Source organism: Gorilla gorilla, chromosome 21 (assembly GCF_029281585.2).
Source record: "Gorilla gorilla gorilla isolate KB3781 chromosome 21, NHGRI_mGorGor1-v2.1_pri, whole genome shotgun sequence".
Taxonomy (NCBI): domain Eukaryota; kingdom Metazoa; phylum Chordata; class Mammalia; order Primates; family Hominidae; genus Gorilla; species Gorilla gorilla.
In genome coordinates, this window is record NC_073245.2 from 50,527,198 (window position 1) to 50,546,312 (window position 19,115).

The 19,115-nt window shown below is 47.5% G+C and overlaps 1 protein-coding gene across 1 annotated transcript in view; it reads left to right on the forward strand.

The window, feature by feature from the left end:
* Window positions 1–16,954, forward strand: part of BPI (bactericidal permeability increasing protein) — a 37,545-nt gene extending 20,591 nt beyond the window's left edge. Inside the window, exons 8-15 of the mRNA XM_055373501.2 lie at window positions 3,340–3,516; window positions 4,244–4,303; window positions 5,736–5,903; window positions 7,028–7,095; window positions 10,505–10,547; window positions 13,888–13,951; window positions 15,056–15,132; window positions 16,608–16,954. Coding sequence (XP_055229476.2) covers window positions 3,340–3,516; window positions 4,244–4,303; window positions 5,736–5,903; window positions 7,028–7,095; window positions 10,505–10,547; window positions 13,888–13,951; window positions 15,056–15,132; window positions 16,608–16,646 — 696 coding nt within the window. The 3' untranslated portion in view covers window positions 16,647–16,954. The remainder of the gene's footprint in view (window positions 1–3,339; window positions 3,517–4,243; window positions 4,304–5,735; window positions 5,904–7,027; window positions 7,096–10,504; window positions 10,548–13,887; window positions 13,952–15,055; window positions 15,133–16,607) is intronic.
* The last annotated feature ends 2,161 nt before the right edge of the window (window positions 16,955–19,115 follow it).

Consider the following 19,115-nt stretch of genomic DNA (forward strand, 5'->3'; position numbering starts at 1 on the left):
TTCCCCCACATCCTGCTTTATTACCAATACACACACACACACACACACACACACACACACACACACACAGAGTCTCTAGTCTGTCTCCCTCACTATGATGAGGGAGAAGGGGCTGCGACTGTTTTGTTCACTACCAAATGTGCAGCACCTAGACCAATGCTTGGCACATACTAGGTGCTCAATAAATTATTTGTTGGATGGGTGGATGGATGGATGGATGAGTGGATGGATATATGGATGGATGGGTAGGTGGATGGGTGGGGGGATGGGTGGATGGATGGGTGGGTGGGTAGACAGGTGGATGGGTAAGTGGATGGGAGGTGGGTGTGTTGGTGGGTGGATGGATGAATGGATGGATGGATGGATGGATGGATGGATGGATGGATGGATGGATGGATAAGAGGGTGGATGGGTGGGTGGATGAATGAATGGGTGGGTGGGTAGATGGGTGGGTGGGTAGGTGGATGGGTGAGTGGGTGGGTGGAAGGGTAGGTGGGTGGGTGGGTGAATGAATGGATGGGAGGGTGGGTAGATGAGTGGGCAGGTAGGTGGATGGGTGGGCGGGTGTATTGGTGGATGGATGGATGGATGGATGGATGGATGGATGGATACATGGATAGATGGGTAGGCGGATGAGTGGGTGGATGAATGGATGGGTGGGTGGGTAGATGGGTGGGGGTAGATGAATGGCTGGGTGGATGTATTGGTGGGTGGATGGATGGATGGATGGATGGATGGATGGCTGGATGGATGGATGGAGTTTTATTTCATGCTGCTCCCTCCCTTACTCACCACCCTCCAACCAGACACACTTCCTCAAATAGGTTAAGCTTCCTCTCACCTCGGGGCATTTGTCCTAGCTGTTCCCTCTGCCTGGTGCTCCCTTCCCTCCCAATGCCCACCTCTACCCCGCTGGCTTCTTATAGTACCACGTGGATCTCCGCTCAGCTGTCATTCCCAGAGCAGCCTTCCCTACCACCCCAGCAAGAGTGGGTCCCACTCTGAAATTCATCCTGGATTGTGCCTCCTTCAGTCCTTCCATATTGGTGATTTGCTTGTTTGTTTACAGTTATTTGTTTGCTTCAAAACACATTCAATGTGAAAAAGAAACTTTAGAAACTGCAGAGGAATGCAGAAATAAATATAGGAAAGAAGGAAACAAAAAAACAGAGAGAGAGAAGAATTACCCGAGTCTACAACCTAGAGATAAGCATCATCAATAAATAAGTGTAGATCCCTCCAACCCTTGTCTTTGCAGAAACAGAGGAAGATACACACACACACACACACACACACACACACACAGAGAGAGAGAGAGAGAGAGAGAGAGAGAGAGAGAGAGAGACAGAAACAAATGTACACATATATAGATACAAAAACAAATACACACAAAACCCACAATATAGAAACAGGAAAAAATGCACACATATGTACTCACATATAGAAAACAAAATACACACAGACATATATTTTGCATGTGTCATATTATAAATTCTGCTTTACAACTTTAAAAACTCAACACGTATCATAGGAACATCTTTGCCATCCATGAGATGTCCTCTTGCAGCCCTTTACTGGCTGCTTGGATTTTCAGCGGACAGCTTGTGATAAGGTATGAGGACAGTGCCCCCTCCTGGGACACCTGGGCTTTCCATTTTTTTTTCCACAAACGTAACCAAAGCTGCAGTGATCATCCTTGCAATCGTGTCTCTGTCTATCCTTGAGTATTTCCTAGAAGTGGAATTGCTAGACCAAATGGCATACTAAGAAAAAAAAAATGAATACCCACATATATCTAAGTGATACAACAGAGTAAAAGATTAAAACAATAAGTAATTATCCTCAGTGAATAAGAAAGGTCTTGTTTGTCTCCTGGGCTCCTGCCCAGAGTTGATCACTGACGACCATGGAGTGTGTTAACCTCCCAGGACCCTGGTTCTAAGCACTCACATAAATGCATGAGAAAATCCATCTAGATTTTGCTGATGGTCTACATGAATGGATACACACTGTTCTTTCACTTGCTTTCCTCACTTAACAATATGTATCAAAGATAATTCCTAGCCAGTACATAGGTCCATCTTTATTATTATTATTTGAGATGGAGTTTTGTCTTGTTGCCCAGGCTGGAGTGCAATGGCGCGACCTCCACTCACTGCAACCTCTGCCTCCCAGGTTCAGGCGATTCTCCTGCTTCAGCCTCTGGTCACTGGGATTACAGGCTCCCGCCACCACGGCTGGCTAATTTTTTGTATTTTTAGTAGATATGGGGTTTCACCGTGTTGGCCAGGCTAGTCTCAAATTCCTGACCTCAGGTGATCCACCTGCCTTGGCCTCCCAAAGTGCTGGGATTCCAGGCGTGAGCACCGCGCCCAGCCCATCTTATTATTATTAAGAGTTGCATGTATTCCATAATATGGAGGTTATGTTTGTTAATTTTAAGTAATAAAATAATTCTAAGGTACAGAGAATGCTATACACTTCCAAGTACCCAACACACAGATTTAAGAAATCTTACCATTTTGTCATATTTGCTTCTGATTTTTAAAAAAATTTTAAAAACTGTAGAAATAACTAACGAGGCCCCCTTGGGTGCCTCTCCCCCCACCCCAGAACCATGTTGATGACGTTGGTGTGTGTCCTTTTTGCCTGTGTTTTTATACATTTTACGGGCCTTTAAATTTTACATAAGTGTTATCCTACCATATGTATTCATCTATAATTTGGTTTTTTAAGCTCAACATTTATTTGCTAAATAAATGACCTGCTTTTGCAACATATTGCCAAATTGCTTTTCAGAAACATAAAGAACAACCTTAACAGCTTATGAGTGCTCTCACCAAACACTGGGTAGCATCAGTTTAAAGCACACACGACTCTCAAAACAATTTTCCTCTTTTCCCATTTTGCTAAGTTTACCGACGAAACAAACAGGATTTCACTGTTCTTTTCATAGGGTTTCTGTGCTTACTAGCAAGGTTGAGGTTGAGACAATGGAGTGGTTAGGAGAACGTTCACTGGACATTGGAGGCCTGGGTTCAATTTCTGGCTCTGCCACTTACCAGCTGTGTGACCTTGGGCAAGTCACTTCACCTCCCTGTGCCTCAGTGTCCTCTCCTATAAGATGAGCATAATTATACCTGCCTTCCCAGGACTGACATGAAAGGCACTTAGAAAGTAATGCCCGGGAGGCTTTTGATGCTACCGTTAGTTTCTGGTCATTGCTTTTTCCTTTGCAAGTGTACAATTGGTGTCTTCAGCCCATTTTTTCCTGGATGGAGATGTTGACTTATAATTCCTGAAGACTATCTGGGCTCACTCTGTTGCCTCTACCCCTAGGGGGAGTTTTACAGTGAGAACCACCACAATCCACCTCCCTTTGCTCCACCAGTGATGGAGTTTCCCGCTGCCCATGACCGCATGGTATACCTGGGCCTCTCAGACTACTTCTTCAACACAGCCGGGCTTGTATACCAAGAGGCTGGGGTCTTGAAGACGACCCTTACAGATGACATGGTAAGGCCGGGCTCTGGGTGGGTGTGGGAAGAGCACTGGACCCAGAATCCTGCAGACCTTCCAGACAAATCTGGAAAAAGCTTTTCTCACAATGGGGGAGGTTAAAGTGTTGACTCTAGAGTCAGCTAGAGCTGAGTTCCAATATCGGCCCCACCCCTCTCCAGCTGGGTGACCCAGGTCAATTACTGTACCTCTCAGAACTTGTTTTGTCATCTGTAAAACACCAATAACTGGTTTTCTCCAAAGGGTGTCATGAGGATTCAATGAGATAGTAATGCCTGATTAAATGAGATATTAGTCTATGAGAGGACCGAACACAGAGCTTTGAATGTAGGAAGTGATGAATAAGAAACATAAGGGCTACATTGATGAGTACTTGTCAGATTCTGTCATCCAGTCCTAGCACCATGCTAAGGCAGAGGCAGACTTCCTGGAAATGGGGCATCCTATGAGATTGGTTTGCAGGCAGATTGGGCTTTCTCAGGAGCAAAAAACAAGCAGGCGGTCACTGACCAGCTCCTGACCATTCTGGGCCAACTGCTGCAGAAGGTGTGGTTTGGCTTCCAGTCTGGTTGCTGCAGAATTTGTGGGTCAGTGCTCTGTTGTCACATAGGGGCTGGCCACTGTCTGTGTGTGCAGTCAGCCTCTCACCCCGATACAGAACTCACCCCCTCTGCTCCGTCTATAACAGCATCCTCCGAGATCCTTTTCTCATCTCTTGCTACAGATTCCAAAGGAGTCCAAATTTCGACTGACAACCAAGTTCTTTGGAACCTTCCTACCTGAGGTATGGAAGACCTTGCTTTCCTTTAGTGAGCCCCGGGGGTTCTGGGAGGACAGGGCTTTGCTGAGTGGATGATGAGAGCCCTCCACCCAACATAACACACACAAGATCCAGAAACAACCCAGCATGAAAGGGTGGAAATAGCTTCATCCACAGAACAGAGAAAAGCTCCAAGCGCCCAGTTGACCAGGTGTGGGAGTAGATGCTGGCAGGAGGTGGAGGGAGGGTCTTTCATGCAATAAATTTTTATTGAATGCCCACCATGTGCCTGGGGCCCTGTGCTGGGAACCCAACAGAATAGGGCACCTCCCTCCCCTCCTGGAGCTCCCAGACCAGTGGAGAGAGAAAAATATCATCCAGATATCCAAAACAATAACAAAAATAGTGTGGACTGTTACCAGTGAAACCAACAGGTGGATGAGGTTACTTTAGACAAAGTGGTCAAGGAGGGCCTCTGTCTTTATCTGCTCAGGCTACCATAACAAAATGCCACAGACCTGGTGGCATAAACAACAGAATTTATTTCTCATAGCTCTTGAGACTGGAAGTTCAAGGTTAAGGTGTCAGCAGATTTGGTTTCTAGTGAGGGCTCTCTTCCTGGCTTGTAGACTGCCTCCTTCCTGTGTCCTCACAGGGCCTTTTCTCAATGCGTGCATGGTGGCCGGTGGGAGAGAGCTCTCTGGTGTCTTTTCTTATAAGGACACTAATTCTATCAGATCAGGGCCCAACTGTTATGAACTCACTTAACCTCAGTTACTTCGTTAGAGGCCCTTCTCCAAATGCAGCCACACTGGGAATTAGGGTTTCAACATATGAATTTGGGAGGACACATTCTGTTCATAGCAGTGTCTCTGGTGGTGAAACCCCAGAAATTTCTATACAGAGAAGCTCTGGTTGCGGGGAGAGGTGTGGCTGCTAGGGGTGTCCAGGAGTGTTGTCTTGAAGCTTCATTTGCACAACAATCACATTATTTTTACTCAGACTGTGGGTTTACCTGGGGGAAGATCAGAGACTAAGAGAGAGGGGAAGAAGGTCACCAAGGCCCTCCTTAGTTCCCCCTTGAAGCCACTACTGCTGTCTGAGAAAGTAACATCTGCAGAGACCTGAAGGAAGGGAAAGGGCCAAGAGAAGAATGCGAGGAAAAGTATCTAACAAGGGGGAACAGAGAGTGCAAAGGATTTTAGATGGCAAGAGAGCTTGTTGAGTTTGAGGCACAGAAAGAGTTCCATGTGGCCAGAGATGGAAGACAAGAGGCAGAGGCACATGTGGTGAGGTTGGCAGGGTGCCAGCTGGCAGACTGTGCAATCTTAGGATTTATTCTAAGAGCAATGGGAAGACATTGAAGGTATTTAAGTAGGGGCAGGCCAAGGTAGGATTCAGAAACATTTTAACAGAAACTCCTCCTTTCGTTGGTTGTCTCCACTGGGGGCTGCAGGTGGCCAAGAAGTTTCCCAACATGAAGATACAGATCCATGTCTCAGCCTCCACCCCGCCACACCTGTCTGTGCAGCCCACCGGCCTTACCTTCTACCCTGCCGTGGATGTCCAGGCCTTTGCCGTCCTCCCCAACTCCTCCCTGGCTTCCCTCTTCCTGATTGGCATGGTAAGCAGTTCCTGGGTGTGGACAGATGAGGAGCCCCAGACAGTCCCAAGAGCACTGTCTTTGGAGTCAGGAGACCATGTGAATCCTGTCTGGATTCAAACCTGGACTGTGTCACTCCGGAACCTGAGGCTTGAGTCACTGTACTCAATGGTACCGACTCCTGGAGGTATTCATTCACCCAGCCATTCACTAGTGCATTTGTTTACTTATTCATTCAATTATTCATTCCATGTTGGCTTGAAATATGTGTACTGTTCCAATTCATCCACTTATATCTTTAGTCATTGAATTATGCATTTGTGTATTTGTTCATTCATTCAATTATTAATTCATTCAGTTATTTATTAGATTGTTGACTTGAAATATGTTATACATTTTCTGATTCCCACATGCATTCATTTATTCAATTATTCATTTACTTATACCTTTGTTCAATTGATCATTCATTTGTATATTTGTTCATTTATTCGTCCATCATTTATTCATTCATGCATATCTTTGTTATTCTTTCATTCACATATTTTTTAATCCTTCATTTGCCTCAGTTTTCACTCCATTGTTGATTTATGCATTCATCCCTTTGATCACTCCATCACTCCACAAAGATTTGGTGGCACCCATATGGCCACTGAGGGCGTGGTTCAGACGCTCTCTGCACCAGGAAGCACTTAGAGGCCTTAGGCAGGTCTACTGGGTCTCCCAAGCTGAGACCTGTTATTCCCACTTTGCAGACAGAATAGGTCCTAAGAGGTCATCCAAGACCGCACAGACTGCACTGAACAGCTGAGGTGGGAACCGGGGACTTCCTCCTCATATTTTTTGAATGAATTAATGAATGAGGGATCGTGAGAATGGGGCTGGCCTGTCTTATGCAGCCTCTCTGAGAGTGGCCCAAGAACTCTGAAATGGTCCTGGAAGTAGAGAGAGAAAATGGAAATTAACAGTTTAGGACTCAACAGCCACAAAGCCAAGGGAAGTCTCCCCACTCCTCCGGCTCTGTGGGCCTGACCCCACGGTGTATGCTGCCCTGCTGAGCCGTTGTGAAGCTGACCCTTCTTGGTTTGGAGGCCTTGCAGCCAGGTGCCTGGGTCAGGGCACTTCACCCTGGGTTGTTGTTTTGGCAGCACACAACTGGTTCCATGGAGGTCAGCGCTGAGTCCGACAGGCTTGTTGGAGAGCTCAAGCTGGATAGGTAAGTGGGCCTGTGAGAGGAGGAGGGGGCTGCCCCTCTGCCCTTGGTGTCCGTGGGATGACAGTGGCCCTGTGATACACAGAAGCACTGCATTGTTGTTTTCCTGTTGGCTCAACACATTAAAACCTCAAAGAGTGTGCGATGGCCACAGTATCCCCATTTTGCAGACCATGAAACTGATGCTCAGAGAAAAAGTGACTTGCTCGAGGTCACACATTGTAGGTGACCAACCATCTCAGCTTACCAATAAATGTCCCGGTTCTAGCAGTGACAGTCCTGTGTTCTGGGATACGGCCAGTCCTCATGGCTGGGAGGCGTCAGCTGATGATCCCCACTGAACCACAACAGCATGCAGCCACTGCACGTCCCTGGCTTTCCTTGACACTAGGAAATCCCTCTTCAACTTCTTCTCACCCCATCCTTGGGACTTTAACCACCATCCTCTGCTGAGAGACTCTAGAATCCACATGGCCCTGATCTGAGTCCCAGCAGGGGAGTTTGTGGTTAGGAGTGTGGCCCCGACATGAGGCTGCCTGCGTTAAAAGTGTGGCTCACCTTGGCAAGCACCAAAATGCTGCCAACTTCAGTTCTCCGACTGTCAAATAAGCCCAGTAAGGCCAGGCGCGGTGGCTCACGCCTGTAATCCCAGCACTGTGGGAGGCTGAGGCAGGTGGATCACCTGAGGTCAGGAGTTTGAGACCAGTCTGGCCAACATGGTGAAACCCTGTCTCTATTAAAAATAAAAAATTAACTGGGCATGGTCAGGTGCCTGTAATCCCAGCTACTGGAGAGGCTGAGGCAGGGGAATGGCTTGAACCTGGGAGGTGGAGGTTGCAGTGAGCCGAGATCGCCCCATTGCACTCCAGCCTGGAAGACAGAGTGAGACTCTGTCTCAAAAAATAAAAAATAAGCCCAGTAATTACTTTGCCAACAGCATTATTGTGAGCTGGAATGAGGTATTAATATGTGTTGAAGTGTTTAGAACACTTCCAGGGATAGAATAAACACTCAATATGCAAGAGGGAAAGAGAAACAGAAATGCAGAAAGAGAGAAATACAGGGCCAGGCATGGTGGCTCACGCCTCTCTCCCAGCACCTTGGGAGGCCATGGTGGGAGGATCTCCTGAGCCCAATAGTTCAAGACTAGCCGGGGCAACATAGTGAGACCTCGTCTCTACCAAAAAAAAAAAAAAATTATTTTAATTAGCCAGGCATGGTGGTGCATGCCTGGGGTCCCAGCTACTCGAGAGGCTGAGGTGGGAGGATCACTTGAGCCTGGCAGGTCAAGGCTGCAGTGAGCCATGTTCCAGCCACTGTACTCCAGCTTGGGCAACAGAGCAAGACCCTGTCTCAAAATAAATAAATAAATAAATAAATAAATAAATAAATAAATAAATAAATAGATTTTTAAAAGTAAAAGAAATACAGAAAGGGAGTTTCAGACGTAGAGAAAGAGACAGAGACACAGAGAGTGACACTCAGAGAAGGAGACAGACACAAAGGAAGGAAGGGAGGGGAGAGATGTAGAAAAGGAAAGGTAGAGACAGAGGGAGACACTCAGAGAGACAGAGGGAGGGAGCCGGGGGGCAGAGAGAAAGAGACACCGTATGCAGGCAGATGTGATGGCCCCCGCAGTTAGACCTGGCACCCGCCTCTTCAGCATATTTGCGCTGTTTTCACGCCGCCTTGACCCACATCCCTGCCCAGTCCCGCCCTCTCCCTGGCACCAAGTCGTCCTTCTTCACCTTGAGATGAGCCCCAGAGGTTTATGTGCTGCTCCTTTCTCCTGGCATCCTGTTGACAAGCATTACTGCTTCAGAAACGTATAGATTTAATTCCTCTTAAACACCCATGGGCCTCTAAAGTAAAGGAGCTGGAGAGGATACAGCTGGGTGTGGGCTGAGCACAGACTTTCTGGAATATGCAGGGGATGGGGATAGGGTATGAGAATCCACGGAGCAGAAATCCTGGGGCTACTGACTCTTGAGGAGCAAGGGCAAGTTTTTAAGCTTTGTACAGTGTTGCAGACAACCAAGGCTTTGCCTTCAAGGAGCCCTGTTCGAAACCCTGCTTTATTTTATTTATTTTTTTTTAGACAGAGGTTTGCTCTGTCACCCAGGCTGGTGTGCAGTGGCATGATCTCAGCTCACTGCAACCCCCGCCTCCCGGGTTCAAGCAATTCTCCTGCCTCAGCCTCCCGTGTAGCTGGGACTACAGGCATGCACCACCACACCTGGCTAATTTTTGTATTTTTAGTAGAGACATGGTTTCCCATGTTGTCCAGGCTAGTCTTGAACTCCTGACTTCAAGTGATCTGCCTGCCTCAGCCTCCCAAAAGTGCTGGGATTACAGGCATGATTCACCGTGCCTGGGCAAAACTCTGCTTTATTATAGCCTGGGCAACATAGTGAGACCTTGTCTCTACAAAAAAATTTTTTAAAACTAGCTGGGCTTGATGGCACACACCTGTAATCCCAGCTGCCTGGGAGGCTGAGGTGGGAGGATCACCTGAGCCCAGGTAGGTTGAGGTTGCAGTGAGCTGTGATTTTGCTGTGTAGTGCAGCTGTGACTACACTCTAGCCTGAGCTAGTGAGACCCCATCTCAAAGAAGAAAAAAAAAAGCAAACCGTACTTTGCTAATTGTTAGCTGTGTGACCTTGGACCATTGTTTGATCTCTGAGTATGTTTCCTCATCTGTAAAAATGAGAGTAATGGCCCTTGCCTCTTGTAATGTAACTGGTATTCAGTGGGATAGAGCGCCCAATACAGCTAATGAATGGTTGGGGTTCAATAAACAGCCATATGTTCCCCCCTTCCTCTGAGATCACTGTTAAAAATGTCATAAAGGCCTTAAAGGGAAAATAGTATATTGGCTCAGGTAACTGAAAAATCCAAGGTTTTCAGTCAAGGAAAGACCCAGGTGCTCAAATGATATCCTTAGGAATCTGTCTCCATCTCTTGGCTTTGCTATCCTCTGTGCTGGCTTCATTGCCCAGCAGGCTGTCACCAAGAGGTGGCAAAATAGTCACCAGGAGCTTCCTTATTTTCCCAGAGAAAAGAGAATACCTCATTCCCAATATTCCCAGCAGAAGTCCTGGGACTGACTTTCATTGGGCCAGCATAGGTCAGAGGTACATCCTTGCAGCAATGACTGTGGCAGAAGAAGTGGACTATGCTCTTTGGCCAGCATGGCCCAGAGCTCAGTGTGGGGTCAACGGCACTAACAATGCAGGGAATGTGTGAATTCTCCAAAGGCAACATCGGGGGGCTGTGACCTGTGGAAGGGGAGTGGATACTGGGTGGGAAAACCGGGCAGTATCCACCAGAGTGGGTTTCTCCTCTCTAGAGACTGGGTTCTCACGCTAGTCAGGCAATTGGTGGTCTCAGCCCCCTCCTTCCCCTCTCACAGGCTGCTCCTGGAACTGAAGCACTCAAATATTGGCCCCTTCCCGGTGAGTCTGAGGCCCTTGGTGGCTTCTTCCTCCTCCTGACCTGGCGGGGGGAAGGGGGACATGTCACAGGCTCGAGGCATTATTTAAGAGGCTACTGGCTCATTTGCATTTAATTTGGTTGTGAATTAATAGTTCGAGGAGCTTGGCGGGCAGAGGGATCTGAGCCAGAATCCGTGCTCCATACTTACTAACTGTGAGGCCTTGGGCAAGTCACTTCCCTTTTCTGAACTCCAGACCTTCCCCACCTGAGTGAGTGTAGTATGGTTTAAATGGGATTAAACATGCACAATCTGGTAGAGAAAATCTGCTCAACAAATGTTTGTTGGATGAACAAATGAATTACTTTATTGAGCACCTATTATGTGCCAAGTACTCTTCCAAGTGTGGGGTAGGCTGATGCACAAGACAGGGAAGTGATGCCTTCTCAGAGCCTTACATGGCCGTGGGAAGACAGCACAATAAGAAATGAAAGGCCAGGCATGGTGGCTCATGTCCATAATCCCAGCACTTTGGGAGGCTGAAGCGGGAGGACTGCTTGAGGCTAGGACTTCAAGACCAGCCTGGGCAACATAGCAAGACCTCATCTCTTATAAAAAAAAAAAAAATTAGGTGGGTGTGGTGGCATGCACGTGTAGTCCCAGATACCTGGGAGTCTGAGGCAGGAGGATGGCTTCAGCCCGGGAGTTCCAGGTTACACAAGCTAAGATCATGCTACACTGCACTCCAGCCTGTGTGACAGAGTGAGATCTTGTCTCAAAAAAAAAAAAAAAAAAGAGAGAAGATCGTTTCAGTCACAATCAAAGCTATAAAAACCAAAGCAGGGATGGGCGGAAAGTGATGAGGGAGAATGAAGAGTCAGAAGATGTGATCAGGGAGGGCCTCTCCGAGGAGGTGATGTTTGGACTGAAGGAGAAGGAGCCAGCAGAGGAAACAGCAGGGGCAAAGGCCCTGTGGTGGAGACAAGCTTGGTGCGTTTGGGGAATGAAGGGAGCCTGTGTGTCTGGAGCAGAGCGAGTAGGGGGCATCGGAAGAGATGTGGCCAGAGGGGCAAGCATGGGCTAGCTCATCCAGGGTCTTCCGGGCTGAGCTAGAGGAGGGGAGATTGTTGTGTTGCACAGGCAGTGAGAAGCCGGTGCGCTGTTTCCCTGCAGGGAGTGCTGTGAGTCTATTTATACCTTTGTAAAAGCTTCCCCTGGCTGGGGTGGGGGGATAGATTACAGACAAGCGGGGTCATTGAGGAGGCTGGTGTGTTTGTCCACGTGAGATGCTGGAGGTTGGGACTCAGCCAGGCAGAAGAGAAAGATGGTGGATTGGAGATATATTTTGGAAGTAGATTTAGAGAGACCTTAGTGAGAGATGTGAGCCTCTTTTATAAAGTGCATTTAAATATTTAATGAATATTTTGCACACCTTCTTTTGCACCCAGCACCATACTATGCACAGTGGGGTATAACATGTGGTCAATGTCTGGCAGATTTAGACACAGCACAGAAGCCTCCCTCATGGCTGTGTGGTGAGGGAAAGGATTGTCCAGGTGACTTCTAGGGTTTTGGGTGGAGCAGTTGGATGAATGGCAGAGCTACGTACTGACATGGAGAAAGGGCTGGTAGGAGAGGGAAGAGCAGGGAGAAACCCAGCTCAAGTAGGTGGTTCGCCTGCCCAGGAATCACTGCTCATCATTAAGTAGATTTGCCGCTACTGCCCTCACGAGGCGCATTGATGACGAGTTGCCCCTGTTAGTAGTAAGTAGTCGCCCATGCTGTTCAACACCAGCCACACAGAGCACCTGCCCTGTGTCTAACGTCAGAAGCTGCAGTCTGCTGATCCTGTCCAACGTCTTGCTACATTGACCTGAATCTCCTGGTGGGCTCTGGTTGAATCCCAGTTTCTGCTGCTCTGGAGAACATTTCCTTAGATTCCCGAGATGCCCCCAAGTTCCCCACCAAGTGAGTGCCTTGTAAGCCCTCCAACCCCAAAGTCATACCGTCCCAGTGTCCCCTTCAAATCTGATAAAAATCCAGCCAGCCATTTCTACCGAATGAGATTCCAAATGAAAGGACCAAATGCAACCTCACTGTATTTTCATGGACTTACTGGTTCCAAGGCTTTCTTGGTGGCTTGACTAAGTCCATAACTAATTTCTACTTCTGTAGAAACTAGAAATTTTAATTCCCAGGATTCACAGGAAGGAAGGCACTGCATTTGGTGAGGCCAGGGAATAACAGGCCAGGAAAAGAGACTCAATTGTTCCAGAAACAAAAATGTATATATTTACAAATCGTAAATGTCACAACTACAGGCAAGCATCTTGAGGGTTTTACACTATTTTTAATTTTTTTTATTATTGCCAAAGAAAAATATATGCACTATAGGGCAATCAGAACCTACAGATTTGCAAAAGAAAGAAAATAAAAACCATGCATATTTTCATCACTTAGTTAATAATTTGGAGTATATCCTTCCTGGCCTTTTGCTATGCCTATTTAATTAAAAAATGGAATGATGTGATTTCTATAGCCTGGTTCTCCTCACTCAAAAACATATCGTGGTTATGTCTGTGTTGTTACTTACGTTTCTACAATATCGTTCTTAACAGTTGCATAATATTACCTTCTATTAAAGTATTGCCATTTTCCACCAAGTGATTCCCCTATTGTTGGACATGGAGGTTGCTTTTAATTTATTGTTTTGGATAAATTTGTTGCTTTGGTGAACATTCTTGCATCCACATTTTTTCCTACACCCTACATTATTTCCTTAGGATAAATTCCTCAGAGGCATGTTTGCTAGCCCAAAAGGCACACAGGGGTCTTGCTGTGTTGCCCAGGCTGGTCTTGAACTCCTCCTGGTCTCAAGTGATCTTCTCGCCTCAGCCTCCCAAAGCACTGCTGTTACAGTCATGAACCACCAAGCCCAACCAGGCACACACAGGCTTTTGATGAACATTGTGCCAAATAGCCGTCAAAGAGGTTGATTCGATTTGCCCTCTTACTGCAGTGTCTGAGAGGACTCATTTTTTAAGCAAAGCTTTTCCCATTTAAATACTCTCTGATGACCTTCCTCATGATTGTCGTGAGTTGTAAGGCCTTGCACCTTACAATTGAGAACATGCTTTACATCTGGAACCATTGGAGCAAAAGAAACCACTTCCATGACCTTGATTGGGCTGCCAAGTGTTCACATATCACTTGCGTCCACCTCTCAGCAGTTTTCCCAACTGTGCGGTTGCTGAGCAGCGCTAGGGGAAAGGAGGGTGACAGAGGTGGGGTGATGAGGACTGCTGGTCCCGCAAGGTTCTGGCAATGCAGGGCCATCCTCCCATCCTCCCTCTGATTTCCAGGTTGAATTGCTGCAGGATATCATGAACTACATTGTACCCATTCTTGTGCTGCCCAGGGTTAACGGTAAGGAACTTTGAAGAAACCATTCATTTTCAGTCATGGGGGAAGAGGGTGGGGTTGATTACCTACAGCCACCTGATACCTGGCCCCAGGTATGAGGGCTGGGCAGTGGTGATGTCAAGTGAACTTCAAATGGCATCTGGCCCAGAAACGGATGGAACAAAAAGGAACTCACATGGGTTGACTTACTACACATGGGTTGATTCATTATTGCATGAGTTTGTCCTTACAAAACCCCCATGAGATGAAGGATTATTAACATCTCCAACTTTTATGGCAGGAAGCGGAAGAACAGAATGGTTTAGTGACTTAGGTCACAGAGCAGGCAAGAGGTGGGGCATGGGTTTGATCCTAGCAGTGAAAACAAAGCCCATGGTCTTTTTCCAACTCTGGAAGCAGGATGAGGGGGTTCCCTGATAACCCCTCCCAGAGCTTAGATCACCACGCTGGTAAGAGCTTCAGGCAGGCCGGCCCCTGACCTTTGAGAGTGAGGGGCAAAAGTACAAATAGAGGCCCATATAACCTGTGACTAGGATATTTAGAACTTACCAATTAATGCAACAAATTATCATATGAAATATGATACATCAGTCCTGGGATCTGTCCTCCTACCTTGACAAATGTAGCTTTGTAATGACCTGGGAGGCCACGTTCTAATTTAGAGTTCTCCAAAGTTCCATGTCAGAATGTGGCAGTATGTGGGGCGCTTGCCCGGGCCACTGTCCACCTCTGGCTTTGTCCTAAATGTTGAGGGGTTTCATGCCCACATGCATAAATACCCCTGTTACACACCACGCTCTAGTCACACCATTGCAAGCAGCAGATTTTTGGTTTAGTGTATACCAGCAGTGCTGCACCCTCAAGAGGGCCATCATGGGGATGGAGTCCATGCAGGTGCTAGAAGTGGACTTGGGGTTGATGGACAACAGGTGGGAGGTACGGACTCTGGGGCAGCCTTCCTTTCAGGCATGTATGCCCATGCCAGTCCCTACCTAGGGCCAGGAATGCCAGTTCAGGGAGGCTGTCTACCCAGGCTCTCTGGCCCTCCCTCCTCCCCTGCCCTTCTCTTTCTTTTCTCCTGGTCCTCACCATCGGTCTCTGTCACAGAGAAACTACAGAAAGGCTTCCCTCTCCCGACGCCAGCCAGAGTCCAGCTCTACAACGTAGTGCTTCAGCCTCACCAGGTGAGTCCCGGAGTCTTTTCCACAAATCTCCCCTAAAGATAGTGACCAATAGCAGCCTATGGCTGCAATGCTTCCTGCATGCCAAGCCCTGTGTCAAGCGCCTTCTACCCTTACAACAACCCTGGGATGTGGGTGCTGTTAAAAAACAAAGAAAGACCAAGCTTCAGAAAAGCCACAGAGTGTTAAACGACGTCCAGATTCAAAGCCAGGCTCCCGGCTTTGAACAATCACTGCATCGTTCCCACGCTACGCTCTGCAAAAATGAAATGCATTTGTGGGCCAAAGAGCCTCTTTTATAAGGTGCATTTAAATATTTAACGAATATATGTTGCATGCCTTTTGCACCCAGCATCATACTAGGCACTGTGGGGTATAACATGTGGTCGATGTCTGGCAGATTTAGACACAGCACAGAATTCTCCTTCGTGGCTTTCGCCCAGGCTGACCTCCATCTGCATTTGACACTGATGCCCTTCCTGGGCATGCTTTCTTCTCTTAGTTTCCAGCACTCCCCTAGCTCTTGGTTGTCTACCTGCCACCTCCTCTGCTTGTTCTCCTGCCCCTTCTCTGCAAGCTGGAGATCTCCAGGACCCCTCCCCAGGCCTCTTCTCTTCCCCCGCCATTGGCAAGCCTTCGTCGCTCTTGCCAACCTCTTCAGGCTTAGCTGCCACCTGCGTGCCACCCAGTGTCCCAGACATGCTTCCAGTCTTTTTATTTTTTCCAAACTCTCAGCTTGTGCATTCGCAGGCTCCCTCAATGTCTCCACCCTGAGGCCTCTTAAACCCAGCATGTCCCCACAAAGCTGTCACCTCCACAGGCAGCGAAACCATCACCCAGCTTGCATTTCTCACCTTGGTCAAAGGCTTTCCTGATAACTTGTGGCCCTCCTGGGGAGCCTCGCATCACCCAGATCCCTCCCTCTCCCTTTCCCCCAATGTCCAGCCCATCAATCCTCAATTCTTTAGACCGGGGAGCTAATTAATGGGGCTGAGAGACTGTAGAAAAATAACCAAGAGTGCATAGGAAACACATACCGCATGTTCCCCACATTTTACCAAGTTCTTGCTTTAAAAAAAATGACCCGTGGCACAATTTAATTTCTTCATTTCTAAAAATCCTGAGTGAAGGACACAAAGGAGCAGAGAGAAGTGGTTTTGCAGCCTTGATTGGAACAAGCACTCCCTTGAGCTGCCATGAGGCAGGGACGACAAATGAAGGCCTCTAAAACAGCCCGGGGGGTCTCCGTGTCTGAGAAGGAGGCAGCTTCCAGGGAAGCTGCTGACAGATTCGCAGATGTTGGCAGCTGTTGATGTGTAGATCCGGGCAGCGAGACACTGAGTGACCCCCACTGGCCCTGCCTTTCTCCTTCCCAAGAGGCAGGCTCCCAAAATGTCCTTCTTAAAACTCCAGTAGCTCCACACTCACAAACAAGTGGTGCATCTTCAACCGGTGACAACATTCCCATCTCTCCCTAGAACTTCCTGCTGTTCGGTGCAGATGTTGTCTATAAATGAAGGCACCAGGGGTGTCAGCCGCACCTGTTCCTGATGGGCTGTGGGGCACCGGCTGCCTTTCCCCAGGGAATCCTCTCCAGATCTTAACCAAGAGCCCCTTGCAAACTTCTTCGACTCGGATTCAGAAATGATCTAAACACGAGGAAACTTTATTCATTGGAAAAGTGCATGGTGTGTATTTTAGGGATTATGAGCTTCTTTCAAGGGCTAAGGCTGCAGAGATATTTCCTCCAGGAATCGTGTTTCAATTGTAACCAAGAAATTTCCATTTGTGCTTCACGAAAAAAACTTCTGGTTTTTTTCCTGTGGATTCTGTGTGCTGGTATTGTTTCTTGTTTTATGTTCATTTATTTATTATTCATTGGCTGTAACCAATGTGGCCGGCAGTGCCAGTTTACAGCACAGATACAATCATCTCTTTTTATTTCTATAATTAATCTCTGGAAGCCCCACAGCCTCCATTAACAGAAAGTCTCATTGTTCCAAATGTCCTTGGGATTTTCTTAGTCCAAATTCCTAATGTCACACAGAGAGGATCTGGAGAGTGGGTCAGTCCACTATGCTGTTGTTCTTTCCACTACCACATGGTGTGGCTGTTGACCGGTCATTCTGCACAGCCCATTGTCCTGTGTAGTCACCCGTCCACTAGGACTGTTGCTCCCGTCACTACCACACGGTGTCGCTGTTGAAAAGCTAGCCTGCACAGCCCGCCTTCCCTGCCCCACACTTGGGCTCCCCCTTTCATCCATGTTCTCCTGCCCAGCCATTGTCCCCAAAAGCAGAACAATGGGCCAGGTGACAGAGTCCATTGGGGTTTTCTGTTTCAGTCACATCTTTGGGTGCAATTAGCACTTCCCCATGACTCTCCCAGCTCTGGTGTGGAAGCCAGATCACCAGCCCAGACTGTCTTTGGAATTCTGGGGAGTTTCCTTGGGGGCTTTGGGCCATTTCCTGCCATGGGACATCAGAGGGGGCTATCTCAGCCCATGAGATGGGGTTTTATGGATTGTACTTCAAATTGATTGAGGAGTCCTGGAAGGCCTTTCTATGCTGCTGACATTTGCTCTGAGACCATAAGGATGAGCAACAACACACTGGAGGAGTTTGATGCAGACGGTGGAGTGGGGGACCACATGACCAGATTTAGTTTTTAAAATGTTTTATTGTGACTTCTGAAAGCATCAGAAAGACAAGAGGGCAAGGGATGAGCACAAATTAGGAATGTGTTGTTATTCAAGCTTCAACCAGATTGGTGATGGTAAAATTGAAGAGAAGCATTTGTAGCGAGCAAAAGCAGATAAAAGGTATTTATTTTATGTATAAAGAAAAATGTGCACACTTCTGCTGACATCATTGATTCTCTGTTAAATGGAGGTAAAGGCTCTAGGGCCACACAAGAAGGGAGGGCCATTGATCAAACACTCTCAGGAGTCAAGCAAAGGGCATGAATGATCTAATTTAATCCTGATAGCATTCTTCATCCCCCAAGATGGCAATTGCTCAAACTTTTTTGGTTGTTTTTTTTTTGAGACAGAGTCTTGCTCTGTCACCCAGGCTGGAGTGCAGTGGCACGATCTCAGCTCACTGCAACCTCTGACTCCCAGGTTCAAGCGATTCTCCTGCCTCAGCCTCCTGAGTAGCTGGGACTACAGGCATGTGCCATCATGCCTGGCTAATTTTTGTATTTTTAGTAGAGATGGGGTTTCATCATGTTGGCCGGGCAGGTCTCAAACTCCTGACCTCAAGTCATCTACCTGCCTGGGTCTCCCAAAGTGCTGGGATTACAGGGGTGAGCCACTGAGCCCAGCTGTTCAGACATTTTAAATTGAGTTACCCTTCCCTGATCACATAGCCAGCAGGTGGCAGAGTTGGAATTCCCACCTTATCTATTCCCACATGTCAGAGCCCATGCTTTTTTTGCTCCTCCCGGATGTCAAAATATTGTCTGTTCTGGGGGACTTGGCACGTTTAAAGCAGAACTTCTTTGTTCTGTGGCATAGGTTGTACACTGTAAAACATAGGTTGTACCAGGCTGAGGAAACAAAAGTCTTTCTCTAATTTGTCCACCAGGAGGATGCATCTTTTTCTCCACTAGCCAGGGGCTATGGAGGCCCTGAATAGGAACAGAAGAGCAGCTAGCAAGGGCGGAAGGAAGAGAGAGAAGGGAAGCACAGTGTGGGATAGACTGGGAGGCCATGAGGACTGTTAAGAGCTCTAGGTTTTGTTCCAAAAGATAAGGCAAGCCATTGGAGAGTTTTGAGCAGAAGAATGTTACAATCCAATTCACATTTGTGAAAAAGCCCTCTGGCTGCTGGGGAGACTAGCTGGTAAATATGGACACACACCTGCCATCCCCCACCCTCATTCTCTTTGGAGTTAACCCCCTTCTACACCTGCCCTCTACTTTCTGTAACATATAGACCCCCCCTGCTCCACACTCTATAGAAAAAAAAAAAAATGCAATTATTA